Raw genomic sequence first — 26951 nt, 5'->3', positions numbered from 1 at the left:
TGTTTAAGGAACCTATGTATGTGGAGTTAACATCAAATACTTGCTTAGCTCTTTAGGCTTCAATAATAAAGAGTTTTGTTAATAGTACTTGCCTGTAGTTCTAGTCCAGGGACTCAACATTTAAGGGAGTCAAAGCCATATTTGGATCTTTATTCTGAGGCATGCTGACATGAGCATGTTGCCTACTTGTATCAATGATGGTAGAGAGCTGATTAAAATAAACAGAACATCTGGAGCTGATATGGTTGCTCAGCTAATTTCTTGTTTAATACAGAGACTTTTCAGACTCTCATCTTCACAGATTCTGAAATAATATATTCAAGTAAACCTGGCACAGAGCTGTTTAGGGCTCATTGATAGGCAAGAGGCTTTAGAATAAATAGGGGAAAGTGAATACTTGTAATGGAGGAAGAAAAGATTTATTTATAGAATGTTGTAATGCACCAGGATATGAAATAAGCCTTCTAAGAAATTAAAAAGCCAAATAGCACCCTGATGTAGCTAATCAGGTAGTCATCAAACCAAGCTAATCAAAATAATAGGACACATGGTGATTGATTCCAGTTGGCAACTGGAAGCTCACAAGGTATGGCATACCCAAGTTTCCTGCAGGGTCTTGTCTGCCAGGAAACACCAAACGGTTGTGGAATCTTTAGAGAACTAAAAGTGAGTCTGGTAAGCTGTTCCCTTAACCTTGGTAGTTTTGTTGAGCTATAGCAGAAGTAGCCAATGTGCTTGTTCTATAACACCCATTGGTCCTGTCCAATATGGCCAGTGATTTGGGGTGATGGAATCTGTAATCCCAACAGAGACAATCAGGCACTGTTTTGGCTATCCCTGAGCTTTGGTTTTGGCATGGACAGCATGGAAGCACTATGCTTATGAACAGCACTGGACATTTTTCTTGTACATTCAGCTGATATGTTTGGCCTTCTCAAAAATACTATTTCTTGAGTTATTGTACTTTAATAATAGCACTAAAATACCTGCACTTGCCTTTGAAGCATTTAATTAGGAATATTACTATACAATTTTCAAGATCTGGCCTTCTGGAGACTCAGTCCATGTATTTCACAATAACAACATAACTTAGAATAGCTTGATGTATTGAACATAAAATAATTTTGATTTAATTTTTGGTATTTCGGTACAGGAAACTACATATTAAACTATGTTGCATCTCGACCAAAACTGGCCCTTTTTGTGATTCAAGCTCTTGTTCAAGTAATTGCCAAGATCACAAAGTTGGGTTGGTTTGATGTTCAGAAAGACCAGCTCATCTTTAGAGACATTATTGCTGATGTTAAAAAGTTTTTGCAGGTAAGAGAAAGTGAACATGACTGCTTGTTAAAAACATTTCTGTATTAAATATAGTAGTCGCATATTTTAAATGCCATATGATCCTAAGGAGGAGACACAGAATGGAGAAAGTAGTTCAGTCAGCTGCAAATTGTACGATTAAGAGCTGCCTGAAATATAAAAGAAGAGCCGACTAAAGGCGGAGACTATTTATGACTTTGTCATGAGAACTGTGCTGTAGAAAATGATGCAACTGGATGAAAATGGATGCAAAAATGTAGCATTGAAATAGACCTCTTGCTAGTGTAATGTTGCATTGGCACTAAGGAGATGTATGGGGCTGCTGGGGAGGTGATGCTGGAAACAGTTGGTTGCATCTCCTTCCAATAATTTCTGCTCTGTACTGGTACTTTCCTCCATGTCGATCCAGCAGTGCCAGGGGTTGCTGCTGAATGGATCTAGCTTCTAGTACTGAATAAAAACAATGATGTGTAATTTGCACCAAAGTTTCCTTTGCCTGTTAATAGTAGGGGCAGCATATGTAGAGACTGGTGAATGAGAAGGCTTTTGTATATACAGGAAATCCACATGCATATGAAGCCCCAACCAGATTTGGGAAGCTATGCTAACCCAAGTACATAAGAGGGGATCCATTTATTGTATATTAAATATTCTATTTTGTGTTGTTCGACTCCAGCTCCCATCATTCCTGACCTTTGGCCATGCTGGCTGGGGCTGATGGGAGTTGGAGTCCAACAACATCTGGAGGGCCACCCCTGCTATAAACTCGAACCTTCAAGAAATAACAAGAGTTAAGGTAATGCCCAAGTCCTGGAAATGCCTGTTTAAGGTTTCCCCTACTTATGGGTGGTTCTTACATTGAGAACTAATTGATAATATATACCCAGGACTGTGTGTTGATTCTCTTCTTGTGATTCTTATGGCCAAGATTGTTGCTGTCATGCTCCTGTCTTCTCACCTGTTCAGTTCAATAGTTTTAAAAATTAAAATAGAAAAGGCACTTCATTTGTTTCAAATTATGTAAGGCAAGGGGAGTTAATAGAGAAAGGCAGTTTTCAAGGGGGTTATTTTTCTGTGTGGGGAAATGAGTTCCCTTAACTTGGAATGAGAAATGTATTTTTATCATCAAAGCTTAGATTAGGTAGCTTTGCTACCCAACCTAGGTGGAAGTAGAGTTGTCATGGAATTTTTACAAATTCATTTGAAAGTAAATAGTAGCTGCAAACTGAATATTCAAACCAAAGTGGTGGATTGAGTGTTTTCCCTCCTGGTAAATCTTTGATGCTTGCCAACCACAACTGCTTTTGTCAGATAAAATCTCTGGTACTGAGTGGGAGTGGTGAAGGAGATAAGGAATTATTTAGCAAAGCAAACTCATGATTGTGAGACTTAGATTTATTGGTGCTCAAAAAGCGTTTGATATACTTTTATCTGAGTAATCCTTCCCAGAGTGTGGTATGAGGGAGTAGTATTATCCGGATATGGGAAAAGTACTGACTGTAAGAGTTGTTTGTCTTAGGCTACCCAATATGTTAATGGCTAAATGAGATTTAAACTGATCCTGGTTTCACAAATGTGAAACCATCTGCTGTTAAATGTCATTATATTCTGTTTCTATTTTTGCATGAGGGGGAAAAGCTGATAATATGTTACAGTTAATGCACTTTAAAATCATTAGGAAAGTGTGATAAAAATGGCCTTGTGTTCATTAACAACAAATATGGGAAGAATACTGCGGCTGCTTTGCAGTTATTTTTATTAATGTAATTTGATTTTACATTTATTATTAAAATGTTTGAAATGTGAATCTGCTGTAGTTAATTCATTAATAATAGAGATTCAAACTCAAAACTTTGCTTCTTGGGAGACTTCCTCCGCTGAATTATTTTCCTTTGGGAGACAAAATGAAACCATATTTCTAATTCCCGGCTGAGCTTAGCATTTAAAAGAGAGATGTTGATCAGCAATAAATATTAAGTCTTGGGCACAAGTGTTTGGATTGTCATTAAAAAGGGAAAAACAGGGAGTCCAGTTTAAATTTGTATTTTAAATTTCCTAGCATAGCAGTAAGTTTGCCAGCCATTCCTGGAGTTTGGCTGTGTAGGGCTTTGGAATGGTTTGTTCTGATTGCCTAAGTCCTAAGACATTGAGGAGCCAAGGCCAATTTGAGTAGATGGCACTTAACTGGGTTAGCAAGACTAATAGTCTGAACTAATATAAGGCAACCTCATGTGCTTCTGATAGCAGAGAAACTCCCTCCTCCCTGATATAGGCATTCAGGTGTTCTTATGGGTACTGAATTCTGAAGGGGCCGCGAGAATGTATGGGGGGAGCCCTACCTCCTTGATGACGTTTGTGCTGGCCATCATATTTGTTATGATAATATGGAGATAATATGGATAAAAATGGCCAGATTCGTCTAAACTCAGTGTTTCCCAAACTTGGGTCTCCAGCTGTTTTCATACTATAATTCCCACCATCACTGATGCTTGCTTGCTAGGGATGATGGGAGTTGTAGTCCAGAAACAGCTGGAGACCCAAGTTTGGGAAACCTTGCTCTAGCAGAAGCTAGTGTAAGGGCTCTTGCTAGCTCAGTGGTCTTCCTCTTCTCCTCCCCACCATGTACCGTGTTGCTTCCCCCAAATTTGCTCTGCAGGGTTGGGAGAAATTCTTCAGCTGACAGAATGATCAGAAAAGCACGGTGCTGAATAGCTACCTGAGATTAAAAGCCACCTAAAACATTCATTTTGGAACATTAACACTTTTTTTCCTATATGCTGTAGGGGACTGTGGACCACTGCATAATAGGAGTAATGATTCTTTCAGAACTGACTCAGGAAATGAATTTTGTAAGTGCACTTCTTTCCTCTGGAAATTCTTTTATGCTGTCAAGAGAATGGTCAGAGTGTCTTATGGGGCTGAAAATTGGGAAGCTGCTGTACATTGTAAAAAGTAAAAAAATTGCCTAAGAAAGGTTTTTAATGGAATGAAGCAGAGAAATGGGTTGCAGGGAATGTGGCCCATCCAACAGTTGCTAGAATCAGTTATAATACTCTGAAAAAGGACAAAGAAACCAAATGCCGCCCCCAGCCCCATCAAGTAATCACACTTTTCCTCAACCATGCAGCATAGAAGTGCAGGCAAATGCAGCCTGCATATAGGAAATAGGTTAAGAGAGGAAAGATGCAAAAATGTTCTCTCACTTGTCCTGCAGCTTTTAATAATCCTATCCACATCCCACTAAGGGCTGCAAAGACTATTAGTCTTTATCATTTTGGAGGAAACCAAAGAGAAGATTGATGGGAAGGAGAGCAGGGTTCTTGCTTCTCTTTATTTGCATTAGCTTGTCTTTGCTTCGAAGTATAAGCCAAGGTGACACTTTAAAGTGGCATTTTCTTCTCCCGTGGATATTTTAACCCTTGAACCTTGCATGTGGTGTTTAGCGTGGCCAATTTTAGGTTTGATGATGGTCATCAGAAAAAGCTGTGCTACACAAATTGACCTGGTAGATGTACATTCTTAACAGATATGTACCATCTGTTGCTGATTGTAATTTTTGCTATAGAGAAACCTAGTAGATAGATGTTTCTCGTGTGTGTGATGATCTCTCCACTAAAATGGTGAGGGAGTTATGCTTAGCAATGTGAATTTTTTTAGCAGTTCAACTTGCACAATATGGATTGGTGTGATGTGATTATAGAGATTCAGGAATTTAGTAAGTGATTTAAGTCTTGTGAATGCATCCTAAGAATTTTTAGGAGTTCTGCTTAATCCTTATCCTATGTGGAATGATTGTCCTTTATACTTTGTTCCATCTATTCTGGTTTCATATCAATATGATCTTTTGCAAGTTCAATTGAATCAGTGGGACTTGACCCTAACATATAGATTTGCATTGAGGTGTCACTGCTGGCTTTGCAAAGTAGCTTTGCTGCACTTATGAAGGAACTGTCAACCATAATGACTGAATATGCTAAACTAAGTGTCCTGGTATTAGATATGTATAGTTATGGTACAGATTCTGTATGTCTGGAGAACCATTTTTCTGAATGACTTTCTCCACTTGAACTCTGTTCCTGTTCATTTTAGAGCACGCGCCCCACAGTAATTTCAGACCCACTTGTATTTTGCATGGATACTGAGTTCCAGACAGAAGTCATATTTATGTATCTGTTTCAAATTAGACTTAACACAAATAGAGGGAAACAAAACTAAGAACATGTGGGTAAGGAGGATCATATGAATTAAATAATAGGATGTAGACCTGTTGCGTAATAATACATACAAGTAATATGTTTTACCAAGTCAAAATGAAGACACACTGATTCTGAAGTGTTTTTTAATTTTTATTTTAAGGTTGATTATTCTAGACCTTCATCAAAGCATCGTAAAATAGCTACCTCATTTCGTGATACTACTTTAAAAGACATTTTGATGCTGGCATGCTCGCTGTTGAAAGAGGTAGGCCTAAACACAAGCTGTATTATAAAGATAAATCTTTTGCCCACCATGGGGCTCAAACTCACTACCCTGAGATTAAGAGTCTCATGCTCGACCGACTGAGCCATCCCAGCTTTACCCGAGTGGCTAATAATTGCATTTGTTTTTGAGCAAAATTAGTATGCCACCAGAACATTGTTTGCTGTTGAACAACAACAGAATAGAATATAGTAGACTAGAGGCCGAAATATTGGGAAATTCTGGAACAAGAGGGAGACAGATTGAAACTGCAGAGTTTTGAGAAACTAAAAAATAAAGTGCGAGATTGGCTTCATTATTATCAGATAATGGAGGCATATAATTCGGACAAGAAAATTGGCTTCCAGGTGGAAAAATCAAAATTAGAAACAGAACTGTTAGAACCTAAAACTAAGACTTTATCAAAGATGTATAACTTGCTGTTGAAATGGAATACTCAGGATGAAACGGTGAAATCTGCTATGATTAAATGGGCACAAGACGTTGGACATAACATAATGATGGCTGACTAGGAACAGTTATGGACCACAGGTATGAAGTTTACGGCATGCAATGCCTTAAGAGAGAATATTATGAAAATGATATACAGGTGGTACGTGACTCCAGTCAAGCTTGCAAAAATCTATCATTTGCCCGATAATAAATGTTGGAAATGTAAAGAAACTGAAGGTACATTCTTTCACCTTTGGTGGACGTGCCCAAGGATTAAGGCTTTCTGGGAGATGATCTATAATGAATTGAAAAAGGTATTTAAATATACCTTCCTGAAGAAACCAGAGGCCTTTCTCCTGGGCATAGTCGGCCAATTGGTGTCAAAGAAGGATAGAACTTTCTTTATGAATGCCACAACAGCAGCAAGAATACTTATTGCAAAGTACTGGAAGACACAAGAGCTACCCACCCTGGAAGAATGGCAGATGAACGTGATGGACTATATGGAATTGGCGGAAATGACTGGCTGAATCTGAGACCAGGGAGAAGAGTCGGTGGAAGAAGATTGGAAAAAGTTTAAAGACTATCTACAGAAATATTGCAAAATTAATGAATGTTAGAATGATGTTGGATAGAAATTAAGTGGTTTTTAGCTGTAATATTATAAGGGAATATGAAAAATGGATTATTAATAGGTTAAAATTCAATGTCACAATATTTTAAGATTAAAGATTAGGATAAACAAAGAGGGGAAGGATTTGCTGAACTAACAAACTGAATTGGAATACAAAAAAGGGAGGCGCGAGGAGGTCCGGGAAACAAGCCAATGAAAGATAAGTAATGGAAAGATTGAGTTGTTTTTAATTACTTTTATTTTGTATTTTTCTTTTTTCTTTTTTCATTTTGTAATATTTTGAAAATTTTAATAAATATCTTTAAAAAAAATAGAATATAGTAGACTAGAGATGAATTCACGATTGGAATCAGATGCAGAATATACATCTGTACCTGTCTATGATAAGTCTAAATGGCTTATGAATTCAGCATGAAACAGAACTCTTGCCAGTAAAGCTCACATATGCTGGGTTTTTAACAAATAATACTCTTTGCTGCAGTGTAATTGAGCAAACATTTGTCGTGAAAAGTTAAACTAGCCACTGAACGTGGTGTACTTTAAACACATGAATAGGCTTATTTCAGTGCAGATCCGTGAGAAGCCTTGGTGATGGATGGGTGCAGAACAGAGGGACAGCGGATCATTTATTTCTCTCCCTGCTTGCCCCCATCAGGTCCATCTCTATGTTGTCTCCACTTAAATTTCTGAAGCATGATGGTGGTTTATATTGCTACTTTATTTTTTGAATAAACCAAGAGAAGCGATTTTTTATTCTTCTTCTTCTTCTTATTAATTGAATTTATATACTGCAATTTATATATTTATATATTATATTTATATACTAGGGGGTCTCAGAATGGTTATCGTTGGATTGGTTACCATTGGATGTCAAGGCAAACCACAGGGTACAATTCAGCGCTATGCTACTACAGTTGTTCCACCAGTGCAAAAATTTCAGCTTGCCACACAGAATGATCTCCCCTCTCTTCACCCCACACACTGTTCTGGGAATTCTCCAGATCCCCCAGAGCCCATTGGGGGAGGCAGGAGGGGAAGTCCCATTGCAATAGCAGTACTCAGTCCACTGGCTTCCACGAGTGTGTCTATTTAGTTAAATCCAGCCCATAGTTCATATTTTACCATGAATGTTCAGATAGCTCCCATGTAGCGTTTCCCACAGTGAGAGCAGCAAACCAGGATCCTTGGCTTGCAATGATAAATTATGCTGGCGATCATAGTTCATTTTTTGCTTTGCAGCATTCCTTTCCATAAGATGACCACCAACTTTAGTTATTTTTAAAGCAGATTAGACAAATTGATGGAGGATAAGGATATAAATGGTAACTAGACATGATTGCTGTGTTCTGTGCCTCTGAATAGCAGTTGCTAGGGAGCACAAATTTATTAATTTGTTTTTATTTTTTAAATTTGCATACTGCCCTTCATTCATAGATCCCAGGGCGGTTCACAGATGGGGAGATCGTTGCTACATTCATATCCCACTTGTGGGTTTTCTGTAGGCTTTTGGATGCTGGACAGGATGGACCTTTGATCTGATCCAGCAAGGCTCTTCTTATCTTTATGGTGTGACCTGATGATTTGTATGAGCCCCAAAACCCCCCCACAGCCCCTTGTTTGGACATACTGCTAGGAGAGGGATCGTGATTTGTTGCTCTCAATAGGTGAGGAAGGAAGAAGCAGCTATCTGCGAGGTCGACTATGATATGTGAATGTGGCCAGTTACTGACACACACTTTTTTTTTCTTTTTTGGTCTGGATTTAGATGTTGGCAAAACCCTTAAATCTTCAGGATCAGCAACAACAAAATCTAGCAATGCACCTTTTGAAGCTTGTCCTCAATTGTCTTAACTATGACTTCATTGGCAGTTCAGCAGATGAATCTGCAGATGATCTGTGCACTGTGCAGATCCCAACAAACTGGAGATCAAGTAAGAGAATTAATTAGTGGTGATAACCTAACATTGTACATGGTGCCCATGACTATAAACATTTGAAGTTGAATATCTGTTTTGCATCTAAAGGCATTGCATCTTATGGAGGTATTTTTGATCATGATATTAGTTGCAAAAAAATAATTCTGTGGGTTGGGAGGGGAACTGTCACGACAAAACTTCCCATGTTTCGCAGCTCACAACCATTTGCCGTCCCACACCCTAATTCCCTGAACTTGGACAGTAGTCCTGGGTAGAATTAAACTCTTTGCATGTGAAGTGTGAGCCATGCAGTCATTATGTAATGTAAGGGACCATGGTTTATATTTGTCATACGTGATGCTTCAGGGTGGTTGGTATCCAATGAAATAATGTTGTACTAATTTTGTTTCTTTTCCCCTGCTAGCCTCTGAAGTGTTAATACTAATAATACAGGGGCACAATGATGTACTATGGAGTTCCATGATACTAGGACTATAATATACCCTAAAAACAGGGATCCCCAACCATTTTTGGTCAGTGGGCACATTTGGAATTTTGAGGAAGTGCCAAGGGGCAACAGTCACAAAAATCCCCTCATTCCTTTTTCCTTCACCTTTTCTTATTCTTTCTCTCCTGAATATTCCCCTTAATACCCTTCCCTCCCATTGTCCATCTAGCTGTTCTTCTATAATTGCTATTTTGCAAATATTCTCTTGAAAAAGTGCAGGTGAATCCATGCCCAACTAACAGTGATATTGTTCCCAGTCCTTCCCTATCTAAATAGAATGTTTCATTGAACCCATCCTTAGTGGTGGAAACTGCTTTAAGTGAATAATTCTCTAGCGGAAGAGAAGTTAATGAAAGTTAAAATGGGCAACGTGTATACAGCAACAACAGTCTGCAGAGTGCAATCTTTCTTTTCTCTCTAGTACATCCATTTTGCCTACTCTGGAAGCTTTTAAATAGCGTACATTGTTGCTGCAGTGGTTGCTTCATTGGTCCATTAGAAAGCTTCGGTTAGATAATGTACTTAAGAAGCATGTGCAAACTATATTCTGTGGGTCTCCCTACCTTCCAGCCGCTGTGCTTGATGCTGAACAGCTTTTTAAAAATGTCAGCCTTTCACTTTGGAGGGGCAGTAGTAAAGACTGAGATGCCTCTTCTCATTTTGTGTATATATTGCAAAAGTTTGTTCCTTGAATGTTTTCCCTTCTCTACTGTTTGAAAAGCGCTTTTAGTTTAAAAGGAACTTTTCAAAGCAAAGTTCTTTATACCTGTAACATTTGTGTATTTTGTGGAACATTTTTTAAAAACCAGTAAGCATACATAATGTTAAAATGGCAAACGGTACTGTTTCATTGTGTTAATAGAAAGCTATTCGGGTCATGAAACAAAAACTGTTGGGTTTCAGGGGTATGCTAAAACCTGACATAGGCTGTGAACAACAACTTTATATTTGCTCTGTCCTAAACATAACTCTGACAACCAGTGAAACGGGGAACAGGACTATGGTTTGATTTACAGTGGTACCTTGGTTCTCGAACTTAATCTGTTTCGGGAGTCCATTCGACTCCCGAAACCTTTTGAAAACCAAGGCGCGGCTTCTGATTGGCTGCAGGAGCTTCCTGCACTCAAGCTGAAGCCGTGTCAGATGTTTGGCTTGCGAAAAACATTTGCAAACTGGAACACTTACTTCCGGGTTTGCAGCGTTCAGGAGCCAAGCTGTATTGTCCTGCTTCTCCTGTGCTTGACAGTCACAAGGAGAGGCTGAGTCAAAAGAAGGAATACTGAAATAGCAAGAGTAGAATTTAGTGCTGATCCTAAGCAGTGGCAGGTCCACATCCTTTTTATTCCCCTTTCCTCTGTGGTGGTTTTATGGGGGTTTTTTTTTGGGGGGGGACACAAAGGAGAGTATGCAAACATGTGAAAAGGTGTTGCAGCACAGTTTCCTACTTGGAACCCCTTCAGAGTTCGGCATAATGTTTCTTGCCCCAGCTTTAATTGGCTTTGTGACATTCTCATGCAGCTGTATCTTGATTGGCTCCATGGCATTGTGATGTAAACATGGCCACACATTGTCCCCAGTTGGCTGGGATCTCAGTTCAGCAGCAAGGTGAGGCAGTTAAAGGGGACAGAACATGGATTGGAGCATCACTTGACAGTCGTTAACATTATCGGTGAACAAGTATAAAGTATTGGGAGGGAGCTTGGAAAACATCACCACCCTACCCCAGACACCCATTTTATGTAAAAATGTGTACTGGTGAATAGTTGACATAGCACTAGTATAATTTGGATTGTACTCTTGAAGTAGAGAGCATTTAGAGGGGAAAAAACTGGGTTGTGCAGTTACAGTAAGCCCGCAACTTACACGGGGGTTACATTCCAGGTACCACGCCAAAACCCAAAACCACGTGTAGTCAGAACCCATTGGGTTCAATAGTGGGTGGGATTGTCAACATCATTTTTCCTGTAATCCTGCTTCCTTTCTGCCCTCTTTTTTATTTTTATTTTGTGACATAAAGCTGAATATGCACAAGTTAAACGCACATAAATTGTGGGCTTACCTTAGCAGATTTCATTTTCTGCAGGAGTCCCAACAGTTTGGGCTATGATTTATATGGCCTGCTTTTTCCTTTTTCCTTTTGCCAGTGTAGACCAAATGCTAAACGGTTATATTTCTTACCATTTTTAAAAAGAGGAGTGGAATTTGTGAAAGTTATTTTCTTCGTAACGCAGGGATTTGTCCATTTCATAATTTTACCTTTCCTTTCTCAGTCTTCCTGGAGCCAGAAACCTTGGATCTCTTTTTTGATCTGTATCATTCCCTCCCATCGATGCTGTCTCAGTTAGTAAGTATGTTTTTCCAATAGTAAAAGAAAGTGATTTCTGAGAAGCTGTTCGGACATTAGTACATGTTTAATGAATATGTCATACCAGAATTGCCCCTTGGATCGCCTTAGATTTCACTCCTGTTTATATGCTCCAAAGGGTTTCTGTGGTACAGTTCAGAAGAGGGGGAGCAATTGCAATTGGAAGCAACAGGACTTTTCTGCTAATCAGTCAGCAGCAAATCAACAGTATATTTATAAATATAGCTACAACTGCAGCCTCTCCCACAGTCCACAGCAAATGCTCAGCCCACCATCAGTTATGTATTTGCCCACAGACAGTAAAAATGTGCGGAAAGCACATGCCTTGCTTAAATGTGTGGGTTTATTTTGTCCCTGCATTTCCCGGCGCAATTCCACTGGCCTCTCTGTCTTTAGATGTTGCAGTAGCACTCTTCGTTTATTTATTAAATTTGTGTACTGTCCTTCATCCGAAGATCTCGGGGCGGCTCACTCTTCTGCATGTGCTTTGCAGAAACTATTATTCAGAGCCCTATTGTCCAAGTAGCTTGGACTACTGCAACGCGCTCTACGTGGGGCTACCTTTGAAGGTGACCTGGAAACTGCAATTAATCCAGAATGCGGCAGCTAGACTGGTGACTGGGAGTGGCCGCCGGGACCACATAACACCGGTTCTGAGAGATCTGCATTGGCTCCCAGTACGTTTCCAAGCACGATTCAAAGTGTTGGTGCTGACCTTTAAAACCCTAAACGGCCTCGGTCCTGTATACCTGAAGGAGCGTCTCCACCCCCATCGTTCAGCCCGGACACTGAGATCCAGCGCCGAGGGCCTTCTGGCGGTCCCCTCATTGCGAGAAGTGAGGCTACAGGGAACCAGACAGAGGGCCTTCTTGGTAGTGGCGCCCGCCCTGTGGAATGCCCTCCTATCAGATGTCAAAGAGATAAACAACTACCTGACATTCAGAAGACATCTTAAGGCAGCCCTGTTCAGGGAAGTTTTTAATATGTGACGCTGTACTGTTTTTAACACTTGATTGGGAGCCACCCAGAGTGGCTGGGGAGACTCAGCCAGGTGGGCGGGGTATAAATAATAAATTATTATTATTATTATTATTATTATTATTATTATTTTATTATTATTATTATTATTATGCTGGAGTTATTAAATAGCCGTAATGACTATTAGCCACAATTTCGTCCAACCTCCTTTTAAAGCTGATGTCGTGGCTGTTGTTGCATCCTGTGGAAGTGACTAGGTTGACTGTGCCCTGTGTCTGCCCTGAAGTTTCCGTCAGCTTCTTTCAGTGACCTCGGATTCTAGTAGTTTGTGAGAGAGGAAGAAAAATCTCTCCCTCCAAATAATGCATAATTTTAGTTGTCTCTCTATAAATAGCCTCAAATATTAACTTCTGTCATACAGGAGTTGCTCCAGAGATAATCCCCAAATTGTGGAATGGTGGGTAGAATTCTAACGAAATGGGCCACTCTTCCATGCTTCCCCCACCATGCCCCTTTTTTCACTGAGTTTTGGCCTTGTATTGCCAGAGTTGCTATGACGTTCTTACATTGTCACAATGCATAAGTGACTGGGCTCTTCTGGTTAGCTGTGCAATCACAGCACAGTATCAACACCATGTTGCCTGGCTAGTGTTCTGTTAGGATACGATCATACCAGAAGCCAGTAACTACCTGAATTGTGTCCGTTGTAGAGATGGTGTACATACAGATACGTGTATTCAAATCAGTTTATTTAGCATTGTTTTTAATGGCGCATGAACACTGATGTCAGCTTTCTGTGTTTTAAATATAGACTGTGTTTGACTACTGTAGCGGTTGGCCCAACATGAATGTGTAGACTTTTCTAAGCTAGAAGAAACTTGACTGGTATAAGCAGTAATGTGTTTGATGCTTCTGGTATCTGTTAGTCCAAAAAGGAATGGTTGTATCTTGTTAATGAATAAAATCATTAAATCCTTGTTTTCTTTCTAGGCACTTTCTTGTTTAGTTCAGTTTGCTTCTACAAGGAGATCCTTATTTAGCAACCCAGAACGTGCCAAATACCTTGGTAACCTGATCAAAGGAGTAAAAAGAATACTTGAAAATCCTCAGGTATACATTTGTCAGTTTTTTCCTCAGTTCTGAGTATATGATGTCCACTTTTAAAAATATGTCTTGCTGCTAATTTAAATTGTGGATGAAGCGGTTATCTTCCTGTTTGTTTTGGGCTAATAAACTGGAGAAGGAAGGGGGAAATAGGGGGCATCACGTGTGGCACATAAGCTGCCATACAAATATCCTCTACCTTCTGGGTTAAAAAGGAGCAATAGGAAATGGTTCTGTGCTTGATGAACAGTGACAAATGTTATAGAGTTTCCTGTATGGCAACTTCATACAAACCATTGGTGAGGGAAACATGCCAATTACTCAGCAAATAGCTCCTGTGGTGTTGCTAGCTTTTGGGGAAGACATGAGTGTTGGGATGAGTATGGTGGCCCATCGGCTCCAAGTCTGCATGGTTCATTATTTCACCAGACTTAGTTTTGTACCTGAGCTGTCTTTTCTAGAAGAAAAAGGCAGCTTTAAAAATATTTCCCAGCAGTGTTATGTTGCTATTTTGTTTAGTTTCAGCAACTGTGTTTGAAAATACACTGTTGTTTATTTGAAAAACACAGCTGCTTATAACTATGTAGAATGTTCATTTATTTAATTTATTAAATTCTTATACTGCCCTTCATCTGAGTACTACAGGGAGGCTTACAATATAAAAATACAAATACGCAAACAGAAACAATACCCCCTTCCCTTATAGTCACTTTTAACGGTCCCTGTTTCTATCTTTCTAAGTATGTATGATATAATCACCTTTTAATTACTAGTTTTTATTCCATACCTGTTTTAAGTCTTTAAGTTCAGTTTATCTATATGTTTTATCTTATGCTGGTCTGTGACCGGAATAAAGTTTGAGACTGATACTGTAATGAAGGTGTCGGGTGAGGCTCCCTGGGGAGAGCTTTCCACAAGTGGAGAACCACTGTAGAAAAGGCCCATTCTCATGTTGCCACCGTCTGGATCTCTCATGAAGGGGAGCACACAAAGAAGAGCTTCAGATGATGATAACCTAGTAGGGTAAATGAAAGCATAGGAGCAACAGGCAAGGGTGCTCTCTTTAGCCACATCTCAGTCAAGCAAAAAAGTGTGAATCTGCAAATACCATGTCTGACCTCCACATGATGAGAGTTGTATTATTGCTCTGGTATTTTATATGTTAAGCAGTATAGAAATCCCTATAAATAACTAAAGAATCAGAAAGGAGTCGCAACAAGCTTGGCTTTCTTCTGCCACAGGTTGTGCGATCTCGCTGTACTCCTAGTGTGCCTGAATCAGGGTACTAATAGAGCTGGCTGAGGACATGAGAGAAAGTCCCCATTCTGCTCAACCAACTGGTGCTCAGCAACAATTAATAAGAGACAGCCAAGTTGCTTACATCACTATATTTTAAAAATTGCTTTTCCCCCCAAGGACATTAAACTTGAAGCATTTTGTGTGATAGTAGCTGGAGGAGACTCTTGAGAGTCCCATGGACCTCAAGAAGATAAAACTTATCCATTTTTAAAGAAATCAGCCCTGAGTGCTCACTGGAAGGACAGATCCTGAAGCTGAGGCTCCAATACTTTGGCCACCTCATGAGAAGAGAAGACTCCCTGGAAAAGACCCTGATGTTGGGAAAGACTGAGGGCATAAGGACAAGGGGACGACCAAGGACAAGATGGTTGGACAGTGTTCTCGAAGCTACCAGCATGAGTTTGACCAAACTGCGGGAGGCAGTGGAAGACAGGAGTGCCTGGCGTGCTCTGGTCCATGGGGCCACGAAGAGCTGGACATGACTAAACAACAACACCAAGCAGTTGAAACATGAATGGCAGAATCTATTCTCGTTTCGCTTTAACATCAGTTGGCACTTGCATGCACACAAACTTTATATTAATGATTCCAAAGAGACAGCCAGCTGCTCCACTGCTGTAACTCCGTATCTGGTCACCTAACCCATGGGCCTCAGCTCTACTGATTTTTCTTCTTCTTATAATAATAATGTTCATTTTTCTGAATATGCCACTTGTAACACAGCTTTCAGTGCCCTTCTTAATCTTTCAGGAGCCTCTTCAGGACATGCAGATCATTCTTGAATGGCCCACCTTGTCCAAAATAATATATAATATATATAATAATATGTTTTCAAAGCATGCATTTCTGCCATTAGACGATTGCTTTACTAATTACAATCTTCTGTGTTGGTGTGCAATTTAGGGTTTATCGGATCCTGGTAACTATCATGAATTCTGTCGATTTTTGGCTCGACTGAAGACTAATTATCAACTGGGAGAATTAGTAGTTGTGAAAGATTACCCAGAAGTTATTAGACTGATAGCCAGTTTCACTATTACTAGTTTACAGGTAAGACAATGGTAGAACTGTTCTGTGATCTACTTTATAAGAAGGAGGATTTTTTAAAGTGCATACCTTGCATGATGATCAACTCATTAAAACTGATGCTTTTACATGTTCCAGTAGCCTTACTCTGAGATCATCAACGTTGGGGAGCATATGTTTTTGCAGTTTTACATAACATCTTGGGGCTTTGGTTCTAATTGAGGCATGAACAGAAATAGTAAATAACGGTGATAGTATAGATTACAATGTTTGTAATTGCTCACATTGGGCTAAAACCTACTTTAATGAAAATCTCATTTTGTTTCTTCGTAGCATTGGGAATTCGCACCAAACAGCGTTCATTATTTGCTAACCCTTTGGCAGAGAATGGTTGCCTCGGTGCCTTTTGTGAAGTCATCAGAACCCCATCTCTTGGATACATATGCACCTGAGATCACAAAGGCATATATTACTTCTAGATTGGAATCTGTCCCCATGGTTATAAGGTAACAACATGAAGTAGTCTTCTCCACGAGTACTGCTGTACTGTTTCCAATTTGATGGCGTACTGTCTTTGTCATGTATATTCTTCTTGTGTTACGATAACAGTATTGATTGATTATACAAAATTGTGAGGAGAAAGCTGCTTCTGAATTCAACTGGGTCCAGTCAAAGATTGGGCTATTTCCTATGTTGCATGCCTAAGATAATAGATCATTGTAGCTCTATAATCTTTCATTTTTTGGCTTTGGCACGTATGTTTTGAAGGAGCTCTCCTGAGAAGCTTTTTCCAGCTTGTAGCTAATACAGAGTAATACAGAGCCATTCAGAGCCATCCATACATGTCTATGCTGAAGTAAGACCTGTTGTATTCAGGGTATAGGATTGCAACCTTATACGTAAGCCAAAATGCTTACATTCCTACACAACGCATTTTACATTGCCCAGAATGACTTTCCTATTTGTATGTATTCTAGAGATGGCTTGGATGATCCCTTGGATGATACAGCCACAGTTTTTCAGCAGCTGGAGCAACTGTGTACAGTTAGCAGATGTGAATATGAAAAGACTTGCGCTCTTCTTGTACAGCTATTTGACCAAAATGCACAAAGCTATCAGAAGCTGTTGCAGTCTTCTAGTAGAAATCCCTTGGCTATCTCAATTCAGGAAGGTTAGTATTTACGTTGTCTGAAAGTTTGCCTGTCTGGTACATTTGCTTTCACCTCCTGAACAACTTTGCTGGCACAGACAGGAAAAATGCTATCAGAAAACACAAAGCAGGGCTGGCTAACCTGCCTTGTTGGACTCTTGGTAGCCCCAGTCAGCATGGCCAGGCTTCGGGAATGATGGGGAAGTCCCACAACTTTCGGAGGGCTCCTGGGTAGCAGATTTTACCCTGCTGTTCAGCCAAAAAGACTTCTTGAGCAGTTTAAAAAAGTTAAATACAAACAAATATAAAAGGCATGACGCAAAAGAGTGGTTTTTTAAAAAAGTGTAGGAAGAGGAAAAACTTGAGCACCAGTTCAGTTGCATTGTAGCTCTTGCAATGAATGGCTGGAATGGAAACAGTCCAGAGAAAGAGAGGAGCCAGCTGGACCTGGCCTTTCAAGAGAGCTGACTGGGTGCTCCTACCGATTTTTCTGCTGAGCCTGATGAAATGGCTTCTGCCAAGTGATAGATGAATGTGGGCAGGGAAGAACCTGATCAGTGGGGTTTGATGTTTGCTGCTGCCGCTGCTTTTCCCTTGTCTTAGGCGAGGGAATTTGTCAAAACTATTTTTGAAATTTGAGGTGTATATACCCTGCTGGATCGCTGCTATCAGCATGCTTGCTGAGACACTCAAAGAATTAAAGTTTAGTTTGGTGGGATGAAAATTACCGTTTTCAGAAGCTAGATCTTTTGGTCTCTGGGCTAGAAATTATTATTGTTGGCTTTCCAGCTGGTCGCTATGCAGTTGTGTTTAAGCATAGGTAAGGAACCCCTGACCATTAGCTCCAGTTGTGGACGACTCTGGGGTTACGGCACTCATCTCGCTTTATTGGCCGAGGGAGCCGGCAGACAGCTTCCGGGTCATGAGGCCAGCATGACTAAGCCGCTTCTGGTGAACCAGAGCAGCGCCCGGAAATGCCGTTTACCTTCCCGCTGGAGGGGTACCTATTTATCTGCTTGCACTGTGACATGCTTTCGAACTGCTAGGTTGGCAGGAGCAGGGGCCGAGCAACGGGAGCTTACCTCGTCACGGGGATTTGAACTGCCGACCTTCTGATCGGCAAGCCCTAGGCTCTGTGGTTTAGACCACAGCGCCACCCACATCCCCTGTTTAAGCATACATAATTATAATCACTAAGTGGCCCTTACATTGCCAACTATCTCAGCCTTGGTACCTCCCCGCTCCATATGAAATATCAGAATAACAACTCTTTATTGAGAATAACAATTACAACAACCCTGTAAAATAGGTCATATTTTACAGGGTTGTTGTAAGGACTCTTGACATAATTTCTGCAAATAGTTTTTAATACTCATGAAGCAATATGGGGTTGTTAAGGATTAAAACGGAAGATGCATCTTTTGAAGATGATACTCAGTGCTGTAAGAAAATTAATGACTCCATTAATATTTTTGTACCCCACGTTGTGTGTCAGTACATATGATGAAAGTGGTTAGAGGCTATTCTCAGAAAACCTCTGTAGGTCAAAGCGTTTGAATCCACCCACCACCAAAGAAAACGTTGGCATTACTTTAAATTTGTATTTCTCTTTATATAATATTCAATATCTTTTCTGTGGACTAAACATTTTCTGTTAGCACAGAACAATAAATGTTACCTCCTCTAGTTATGCACACTTTAATTTAGATGTTTAATGGTTTTTAATGTTACAAAATAAGTTAATATAATATTAAGACCTCATTTTATTATATTGTCTTGGTCTCTGTATCGATTGTGATGCAGTCGTGGTTTACTAAAACAATAATCCCCAAGAAATGGGTCATTAACAGTAGTTAACGATTACTTGTGATCTATGGTAATGACTGATTTCTTTGGGATTATTGCTGTTATAAAACATAATTACAGATTATTACAGCAATAATTATTTTGGTAAGGAAAAAAATATTCTCCTTAAGCAGCTGGAAAAGCAGCAATACTGAATGTTTTGAATAGAGGAAGTAAGCATAGAGAATTGTGATGGAAAATGAATTCTATTTTCTGTGCATAGGGACTAACTCAGGATCATTAACAGAATACTCCATGTGCTGATGGGAGTAGTTTAGAGTTTAATCTTAAATGTTGAGGAGGCTATCAATCCATTTAACGGTTTTCTGTGCTTCAGACTTGCCAATATTCCAGCTTTCAGACATGGTGGTGCTGGCCTTAAAATTGTGAAATAGTACTTTTAAAATACTGGTTTTGTTTTTGCAATAAGCATTTGATTACAGAATCTGCATTAATGGCAGCAACCAAATAGATACCAAATGAGGAGCAGAACTTGGTCAGTTTATTTTAAAATAGTTATCACTTTAAGCTATTGAGATTATAACAAATAAAACAAACCAACTGGGGGTGGGGGATAGAAAAATGATCATGTTTTCACTCTTCACAATAGATCCCATAAAGAAGGGATGGTGTCTGCAGTGATCACTGTTCATCTATTTATAGCCCACCCTCCATCCTAATATTTTAGAGTGGGGAACAATAAAATTTTCTTTTTTTAAAGCCACAATCCAGTAACTAATCATGAGAACAGATAAAATTTCAGTTGGTCATAAAATTGCAGAGACATGCCTCGAAATCCAAAGTTGAACATTAATTATTTCCAATGGCTTGAGTAAACAGACATGTTTTCAGCTGGCACTAGGATGTAAAGAGAGTAGGTACCAGCAGCGAGGACATTTCACAGCTGGGGTGTCACCACCAAGAAGGCCTTATCTTGCATCACTGCAGGATGATATAGGAAGAGGCTCTTTCAAGTATTTAGGTCCGAAATCATTCAGGGTCTTATAAGTGGTCAGGAGTACATGATGGCAGCCACTCCTTCAGAACTGGTGATATGTGGCTCTGGGGGGCTGATCAACTCAGTAACCTGCTGCGGCATTCTGCATGAGCTGCTGTTTCAGAGTCTTTCTGAAAGACAGGCCTATGTAGAGCACATTGTAGTAATCTATATGAGGAGTTATTAGAGCATGAATTACTGTGGCCAGGCTGTCGCTGTCCAAGAATTGTTGTAGCTGGCAAATCAGATGAAGCTGGCAAAAGGCACTCCACATCACTGAAGACTCTTAAGCCAATAAAGACAGCTAGCTCTAGGAGTAGGGACGTGGGTGGCGCTGTGGGTTAAACCACAGAGCCTAGGACTTGCCGATCACAAGATCGGCGGTTCGAATCCCCATGACGGGGTGAGCTCCCGTTGCTCGGTCCCTGCTCCTGCCAACCTAGCAGTTCGAAAGCACGTCAAAGTGCAAGTAGATAAATAGGTACCGCTCCAGTGGGAAGCTAAACGGTGTTTCCGTGCGCTGCTCTGGTTTGCCAGAAGCGGCTTAGTCATGCTGGCCACATGACCCGGAAGCTGTACGCCAGCTCCCTCGGCCAATAAAGCGAGATGAGCACCGCAACCCCAGAGTCAGCCACGACTGGACCTAATGGTCAGGGGTCCCTTTACCTTTACCTTTACATCTAGGAGTATTCCTGGTTCCCCTGTTATTTCAAAGGCAAAAAAAGTGACCATAGGAATGACCTCTTGGATACTTGCCAGATGTTCAAGAAGGTCCCAAAGAATAGTGTCAAAAACTGCAGAGAAGTCTACCCAGGATGAGGAAAGAGATATTCTTTTTGTTGATTTGCAGTGAAGATCACTTACTACAGCTGTGAAGGCCTTTCCCCACCCATAGTCAAGGGCCAAATTGAACAGAATCTAGGTCTGCAGTGTGTTTTTTTAAACCTGCTATATTGGACCATTAGTCAGAATGCTGTCATAAAAATGGACATTATAGTACTTGGGATGACTATATCAAAGTATCGTTTATATCAGCAAAATTTGGTCTTAATTCTAGAATTACTTCCTCAGCTGTGTTACGATACATATCAGGAACTTGGTGAATGTTGATGTTTGCTAGCAGTTCTTAACGTTTTAGAAGATTTTAAGAATAGATTTCAAGGCTAACCAAGTAGTTTTGGTAAACTCCCAAGTTTCATCCGCATTTCCCTCTTCCTGGTAAAATGTGAGCCACAATAGCATGCCCTACAATATAAGCATTTATGAGTTTATTATAAGAATCATCAAGTGGCTTCAAAGAATTAGACAGAAATTTAACAATTTATCAATAAACATTAGCATTTACTAGAACAGCCTGCAATATGTTTGGATCAGATGCTGTATGAAGTTGTAATGTAAATGCTCTCTCTCTCTCTCTCTCTCTCTCTCTCTCTCTCTCTCTCCCTCCCTATCCCCATCCCTAACATGCTAGGACGCTTGGCATGGCTTGTATATCTTGTTGGAACTGTTGTAGGAGGAAGATTAACTTATACCAGTACTGATGAACATGATGCTATGGATGGTGAATTATCTTGTCGGTAAGTGTGCGTCATTACCCTCAATTTTTTTTAAAAAACAAGGCATGTTTTGTGAAAGAAAATTGCTATGGGCAATAGTCCTGTTTCCCCTCTGTGTTTTCAGATTTGATGAACATAGAATGACTTTCAAAACAGCATACAGGTGAAACTCAAAAAATTAGAATATCATGGAAAAGTTCCTTTCTATCACTAATTCAGCTTGAAAGGGGAAACTAATATATGAGATAGACTTGTGACATGCAAAGCGAGATATGTCAAGCCTTGCGTTGATCATGGCGTACAGCTGATGAAAACCCAAATTAACCATCTCAGAAAATTAGAATATTCAAGGAAGTCAGCAAAACAAGGTGTAGTGGTTCTAGGGGTTGCTCGTGCGTAAGCCGGTGCAAACACCTGGCTGGGTTGCCTGAGTGAACCTTTTCTGTCCGGACAGCCACTCACCCGTGGCTGTCTCAATTGCTGGCAGAATCCGTCAGTGGGCGTTTCTTAAACTTCTTCCAGCAAAGAAGCTCTTTGACGCCTAGTCTCCTCCTACTCTCTCTGTGTGAAAGCCTTCTGCGCAAGGAGGGCGTAGGCAGCGGAGGACCTCTACTCTCCCCGCTGGTCCCCGGCAAGGAGTCATGGGACCGCCTCGCCGCTTCCCCCATCTGCCCCCCTTCTCCACTGGTGCTAAGCTGATTCTCTTCCCCAGAAGATGGGCTGCCTCTCCCAATCCCGGGACGCTCTCTGGAATCCCTCTGGATTTTGCTCTCTCCCTCCGGCACTGATGGCAGTTCCCTAACACAAGGATTGCAAATGGAGCAGGATTGGACCTCTGAGAAGTAGAAGCAGATCTCGCTTTGCATGTCATGAGTCGATCTCATATATTAGTTTCATCTTTTAAGTTGAATTAGTGAAAGAAAGGAACTTTTCCACAATATTCTAATTTTTTGAGTTTCACCTGTATTGGCTTGGAATCTGAATTGGCATTTGACAGCATTGGATAGCACCTCTGTCTTACATCATAGTCACCTGACTGTCCCTGCAGAGTGCGTGCTTTTCAGTGTAGTAAACGAGTTGAGTTTGTGGGCATAGGTCCTCAGTGCTAAACTAAAACAGGCAGGTTCTTCTTTCATGGAAGGTAATCTGATCCTTCTGGACGTTCTCTGTGTGGAAAACAAGATTAAGGAGAAAAGGGTTCTCCTAATTGGCAAGAGAAGCAACCATTTGTTTGCCCTGTGTGTGTATTTTCCTACGCAGAACACTTTCTCAGCCTAGAGATCGTGGATTACAGGATCTTATTGTCAGGACAAGATATGGATCATAGGTCGAGCACAAACTGACTGGGTCTCAAAGAAGTGCATTGCGACCATGTGTAGAGAAAATCCTTGGTTGCCCACCTCTGCTCTAGCTATTGTTGACTTTATGTCCTTTGGACACAGGTATTCATACACACACTGTGTTTCACAGTGTGATAGACACACATATCACCATACATATACAGTGGTACCTTGGTTTAAGAACAGCTTAGTTTATGAACAACTTGGATTAAGAACGCTGCAAACCCAAAAGTAGGTGTTTTGGTTTGTGAACTTTGCCTTGGAATAAGAACATGTTTTGCTTCTTGTTGAGTGTGTTCCATTTGTAAATAGAGTCCCCTGCTGCTATGGGAAAGCATGCCTTGGTTTAAGAATGCTTTGGTTTAAGAACAGACTTCCGGAATGGATTAAGTGTGTAAACCAAGGTACCACTGTACATACATACAGGCACCATTCTATATATTGTCAGGATCCAGCGCCCTAAGTCCTGGAACACTGCCTAGCCATTGATTGATTAGCAGAGTAGTGGAACTTTGGCGATTGCATGCATCCCAGAAAGACACCAGATGCAGGAAAAATCATTAGTAGAACATTTACTAAGGCATAAACAGTTCTTTGCCAGGTCCCTGGCAAGGCACAGTTCAGCTCTTTGTCGAGCAAAATCCAGTTACAACATAAAAAAAATTACACCACACGTACATAAAATGCAAAAAATAAAAGCAAGGAAATAGAAGTCTGTAGAAGAATGAGAGAAAAAGAGAAAGACTGCTCACTGGGCAGCAGATACACTCTTTTCAGTGGCTTTGGCACTTCAGATGACACACACAGTTCGAAAATACCTGTTGCGTGCTCAGAGCAGAATGGAAAGTTACAGGCTCTCTAGAATGTTCTCGCGCAGGCTTCCTCAACCTCGGCCTTCCAGATGTTTTTGGCCTACAACTCCCATGAGCCCTAGCTAGTAGAACCAGTGGTCAGGGATGATGGAAATTGTAGTCTCAAAACATCTGGAGGGCCGAGGTTGAGGAAGCCTGCTCTAGCGTGTTCTAATATATACTGGGAGCTTCTGCACATACACAAAACTTCATAAACACACACACCCCAACACATAGATATATATATTTTCCCCACCAATCAATACATTTTTTTTTAGATGGCTAGCATACAAAACAATATTAAAAATGCAATATACAATAATTAAAATGAACAATAAGTGATAAAAGACAGCAAAAAAGTACGTGCAGCACAGACACCAAAACACATTTTACAGTCCAAACTGAATCAAGAAGCCTGGGTGAAATAAATAGGTCTTCGCCTGTTGCTGAAAATACCACAGAGTAGACCCCATGTGAAAAAGGAACGCGGGTGGCGCTGTGGTCTAAACCACAGAGCCTAGGGCTTGCCAGTCAGAAGGTCGGCGGTTCGAATCCCCGCGATGGGGTGAGCTCCCGTTGTTCGGTCCCTGCTCCTGCCAACCTAGCAGTTTGAAAGCATGTCAAAGTGCAAGTAGACAAATAGGTACTGCTCCGGCGGGAAGGTAAACAGCGTTTCTGTGCGCTGCTCTGGTTTGCCAGAAGCGGCTTAGTCATGCTGGCCACATGACCCGGAAGCTGTACGCCGGCTCCCTCGGCCAATAAAGTGAGATGAGCGCCACAACCCCAGAGTCGGTCACGACTGGACCTAATGGTCAGGGGCCCCTTTACCTAGACCCCATGTGAGCTTCTCTAGGGAAGCAATTCTGCAGCTGCAGTCCTGAGGCCCCTTCCTTGGTATCTCCTACTCCCAACTTCACTTGATGGGACCCCTGGAGCAGAGCCTTTGAAGAGGATCTTAAAATTTGGATAGGCTTGCACAGGAGGAGGTGATCTTTCAGCTAACATGGTTTCAAGCCATTTAAGGCTTTATGGGTTAAAAACAGCATTATAAATTGGGCCTGGAAACGGACTGGGAGTCAATGCAATTAATAAAGTACTGGCATAATGCCTCACCCCAGTTAAAAGTTTTGTGTCCCTGTTTTGAAACAATTTCAGTTTCTGGATTGTTTTTAAAGGCAGCCCCATATATAATACACTGTCATAGTCTTAAGTGGCAGGTTACCAAAGCCTGGATAATTGGATAAGCTATCCTCATCCAGGTATAGGTATTAGCTGGAGCTGACTGAAGCTGCTTTGAGCCACAGCAGCTACTCAGTGCTGGATCCGAAAAAACACCCAAACTGTGAACCTGGTCCTTTAGAAGAAGTTCTTAACTGAGCACAATCACCATATCTCTCCCTACCTGAAACTGCTCTTATAGGGGCATTTCTATTCATCTCCCCAGTTCCATCAAATCACTCTGTACATAATTAAAACCACAAACCAGGAGCATTTAAATAACATACAGTTAAAAAGGGCAATGAGTTGAAAATAATGCTATGCAACAAATAATACCACGCAGAAAAGAGTTTCCAAAACAAAATCATAACAAGAGATACATGAAACAACAAACTGACAGGGTTGGTTCCTATTGGCTCTACAGTGATACTCATATCCTAGTCAGCACTTTGGCTGCTTGTGTGTTCTGTAAACTAGGGACGCGGGTGGCGCTGTGGGTAAAACCTCAGCGCCTAGGACTTGCCGATCGTCAGGTCGGCAGTTCGAATCCCCGCGGCGGGGTGCGCTCTCGTTGCTCGGTCCCAGCGCCTGCCAACTTAGCAGTTCGAAAGCACCCCCGGGTGCAAGTAGATAAATAGGGACCACTTACTAGCGGGAAGGTAAACAGCGTTTCCGTGTGCTGCGCTGGCTCGCCAGATGCAGCTTGTCACGCTGGCCACGTGACCCGGAAGTGTCTGCGGACAGCGCTGGCTCCCGGCCTCTAGAGTGAGATGAGCGCACAACCCTAGAGTCTGGCAAGACTGGCCCGTATGGGCAGGGGTACCTTTACCTTTACCTTTGTGTTGTGTAAACTCAAATTCAGAACAGGGAAATTGGTAAAAATGACTGTCCTCTTCTGTTAGCAGAGGTGTCTGCTTGATCAAAAAGAACACAGTTTGATTCAACTGAAGATGTGTTTAGATTTTAATGGCTGGTGCACCTGTGAATCATTTTGAATATCAGGTTTAAAACCCAACCACTTTATACATGTTTCTTTCTTTCTTTCTTTTACTGATTTCAGAGTCTTTCAGCTAATTTCTTTGATGGATGCCCAGTTACCACGCTCTAGCAATGAGAAAGTGGAACTTGCCATACTCTGGTTTTTGGATCAGTTCCGTAAAACTTACGTAGGGGATCAGCTCCAGCGCACCTCAAAGGTAAGTGTTTCCCTTACACAATTTAATTTTATACAGAAAAGCCTGTTGTTGTTAGATATGTGTGTTGTGAGGAGAATTGATCCTGAACCAAAGAGTTTGCGTGTGTTCTTTCACTAAATAAGCAGCCCACCTCATTTTAGTAGAGAGAGATTATCTGCTATTTAGTTCATTGAAAGTAAATTGGGAAGCTGTTTGGTCAAAGGAGCTGAAGCTGCTGTTCGTGGAACAGAGTGTGGAACTGGTGTGACTAGACTGTAGATGAATGTGATTTTTATCTCTGACAAATTTTCTGTATTTGTAGTCAAGTTCATTTCAGGGTGCTGTATGAAAGTACTTCACTTTTTCAACAGTTGTATTCATTAAACAGTTTGAGATTACATTGCATTTTGTCTTTTATTTCAAGCATTTAACAGAGTTTGCTATATTGTATTATATTTCACAGCTGGGTATGCAGGATTTATACTTTTAATAGTTCTGTCCTTTTGACAGTTACTCATTTATTCGGTTTCTACTGAATTTCTCACACTACTTGGCTTTTCCTGCATTTTGACTAGAGAAGAAAGAAATAGTAAGACACATTCTTTAAGGAAAAAGTACCAGTAGTTAATTCTTCCTAACTTAAGGGGACACTCGTAATACAGATATTATACAGAGCTGATCAGCTGATGTTGAGAAAGATTGAAATAGTTTTTGCTTGTTCTCCAAAGCAAATATTTAGCAGGAAGACAGTGATGAAA

The 26951-nt window shown here is 40.8% G+C and overlaps 1 protein-coding gene and 1 long non-coding RNA gene across 4 annotated transcripts in view; one reads left to right on the top strand and one right to left on the bottom strand.

Moving 5' to 3' along the window:
- RANBP17 (RAN binding protein 17) overlaps window positions 1–26951 on the top strand; it is a 183961-nt gene that overhangs the window by 8186 nt on the left and 148824 nt on the right. For all 3 annotated transcript variants that reach the window (XM_080999002.1, XM_080999001.1, XM_080999000.1), the window contains 11 exons: window positions 1154–1320; window positions 4104–4169; window positions 5677–5781; window positions 8631–8796; window positions 11560–11633; window positions 13623–13742; window positions 15939–16085; window positions 16395–16567; window positions 17039–17232; window positions 21525–21630; window positions 26079–26214. In XM_080999002.1, the coding sequence (XP_080855128.1) occupies window positions 1154–1320; window positions 4104–4169; window positions 5677–5781; window positions 8631–8796; window positions 11560–11633; window positions 13623–13742; window positions 15939–16085; window positions 16395–16567; window positions 17039–17232; window positions 21525–21630; window positions 26079–26214 (1454 nt within the window). The remainder of the gene's footprint in view (window positions 1–1153; window positions 1321–4103; window positions 4170–5676; window positions 5782–8630; window positions 8797–11559; window positions 11634–13622; window positions 13743–15938; window positions 16086–16394; window positions 16568–17038; window positions 17233–21524; window positions 21631–26078; window positions 26215–26951) is intronic.
- Window positions 15539–16447, bottom strand: LOC308473770. The gene is made up of 3 exons (XR_013984302.1): window positions 16363–16447; window positions 16152–16275; window positions 15539–15826 (listed from the first exon to the last, which is right to left on the bottom strand). It is a non-coding gene; the product is annotated as an uncharacterized lncRNA (long non-coding RNA).

The sequence above is a fragment of the Podarcis pityusensis genome (genome assembly GCF_964106645.2).
Source record: "Podarcis pityusensis genome assembly, chromosome: 3".
Classification (NCBI taxonomy): Eukaryota; Metazoa; Chordata; class Lepidosauria; order Squamata; family Lacertidae; genus Podarcis; species Podarcis pityusensis.
Note: the sequence above shows the minus strand (reverse complement) of the source record. Positions and strands in the feature narration are given on the sequence as shown.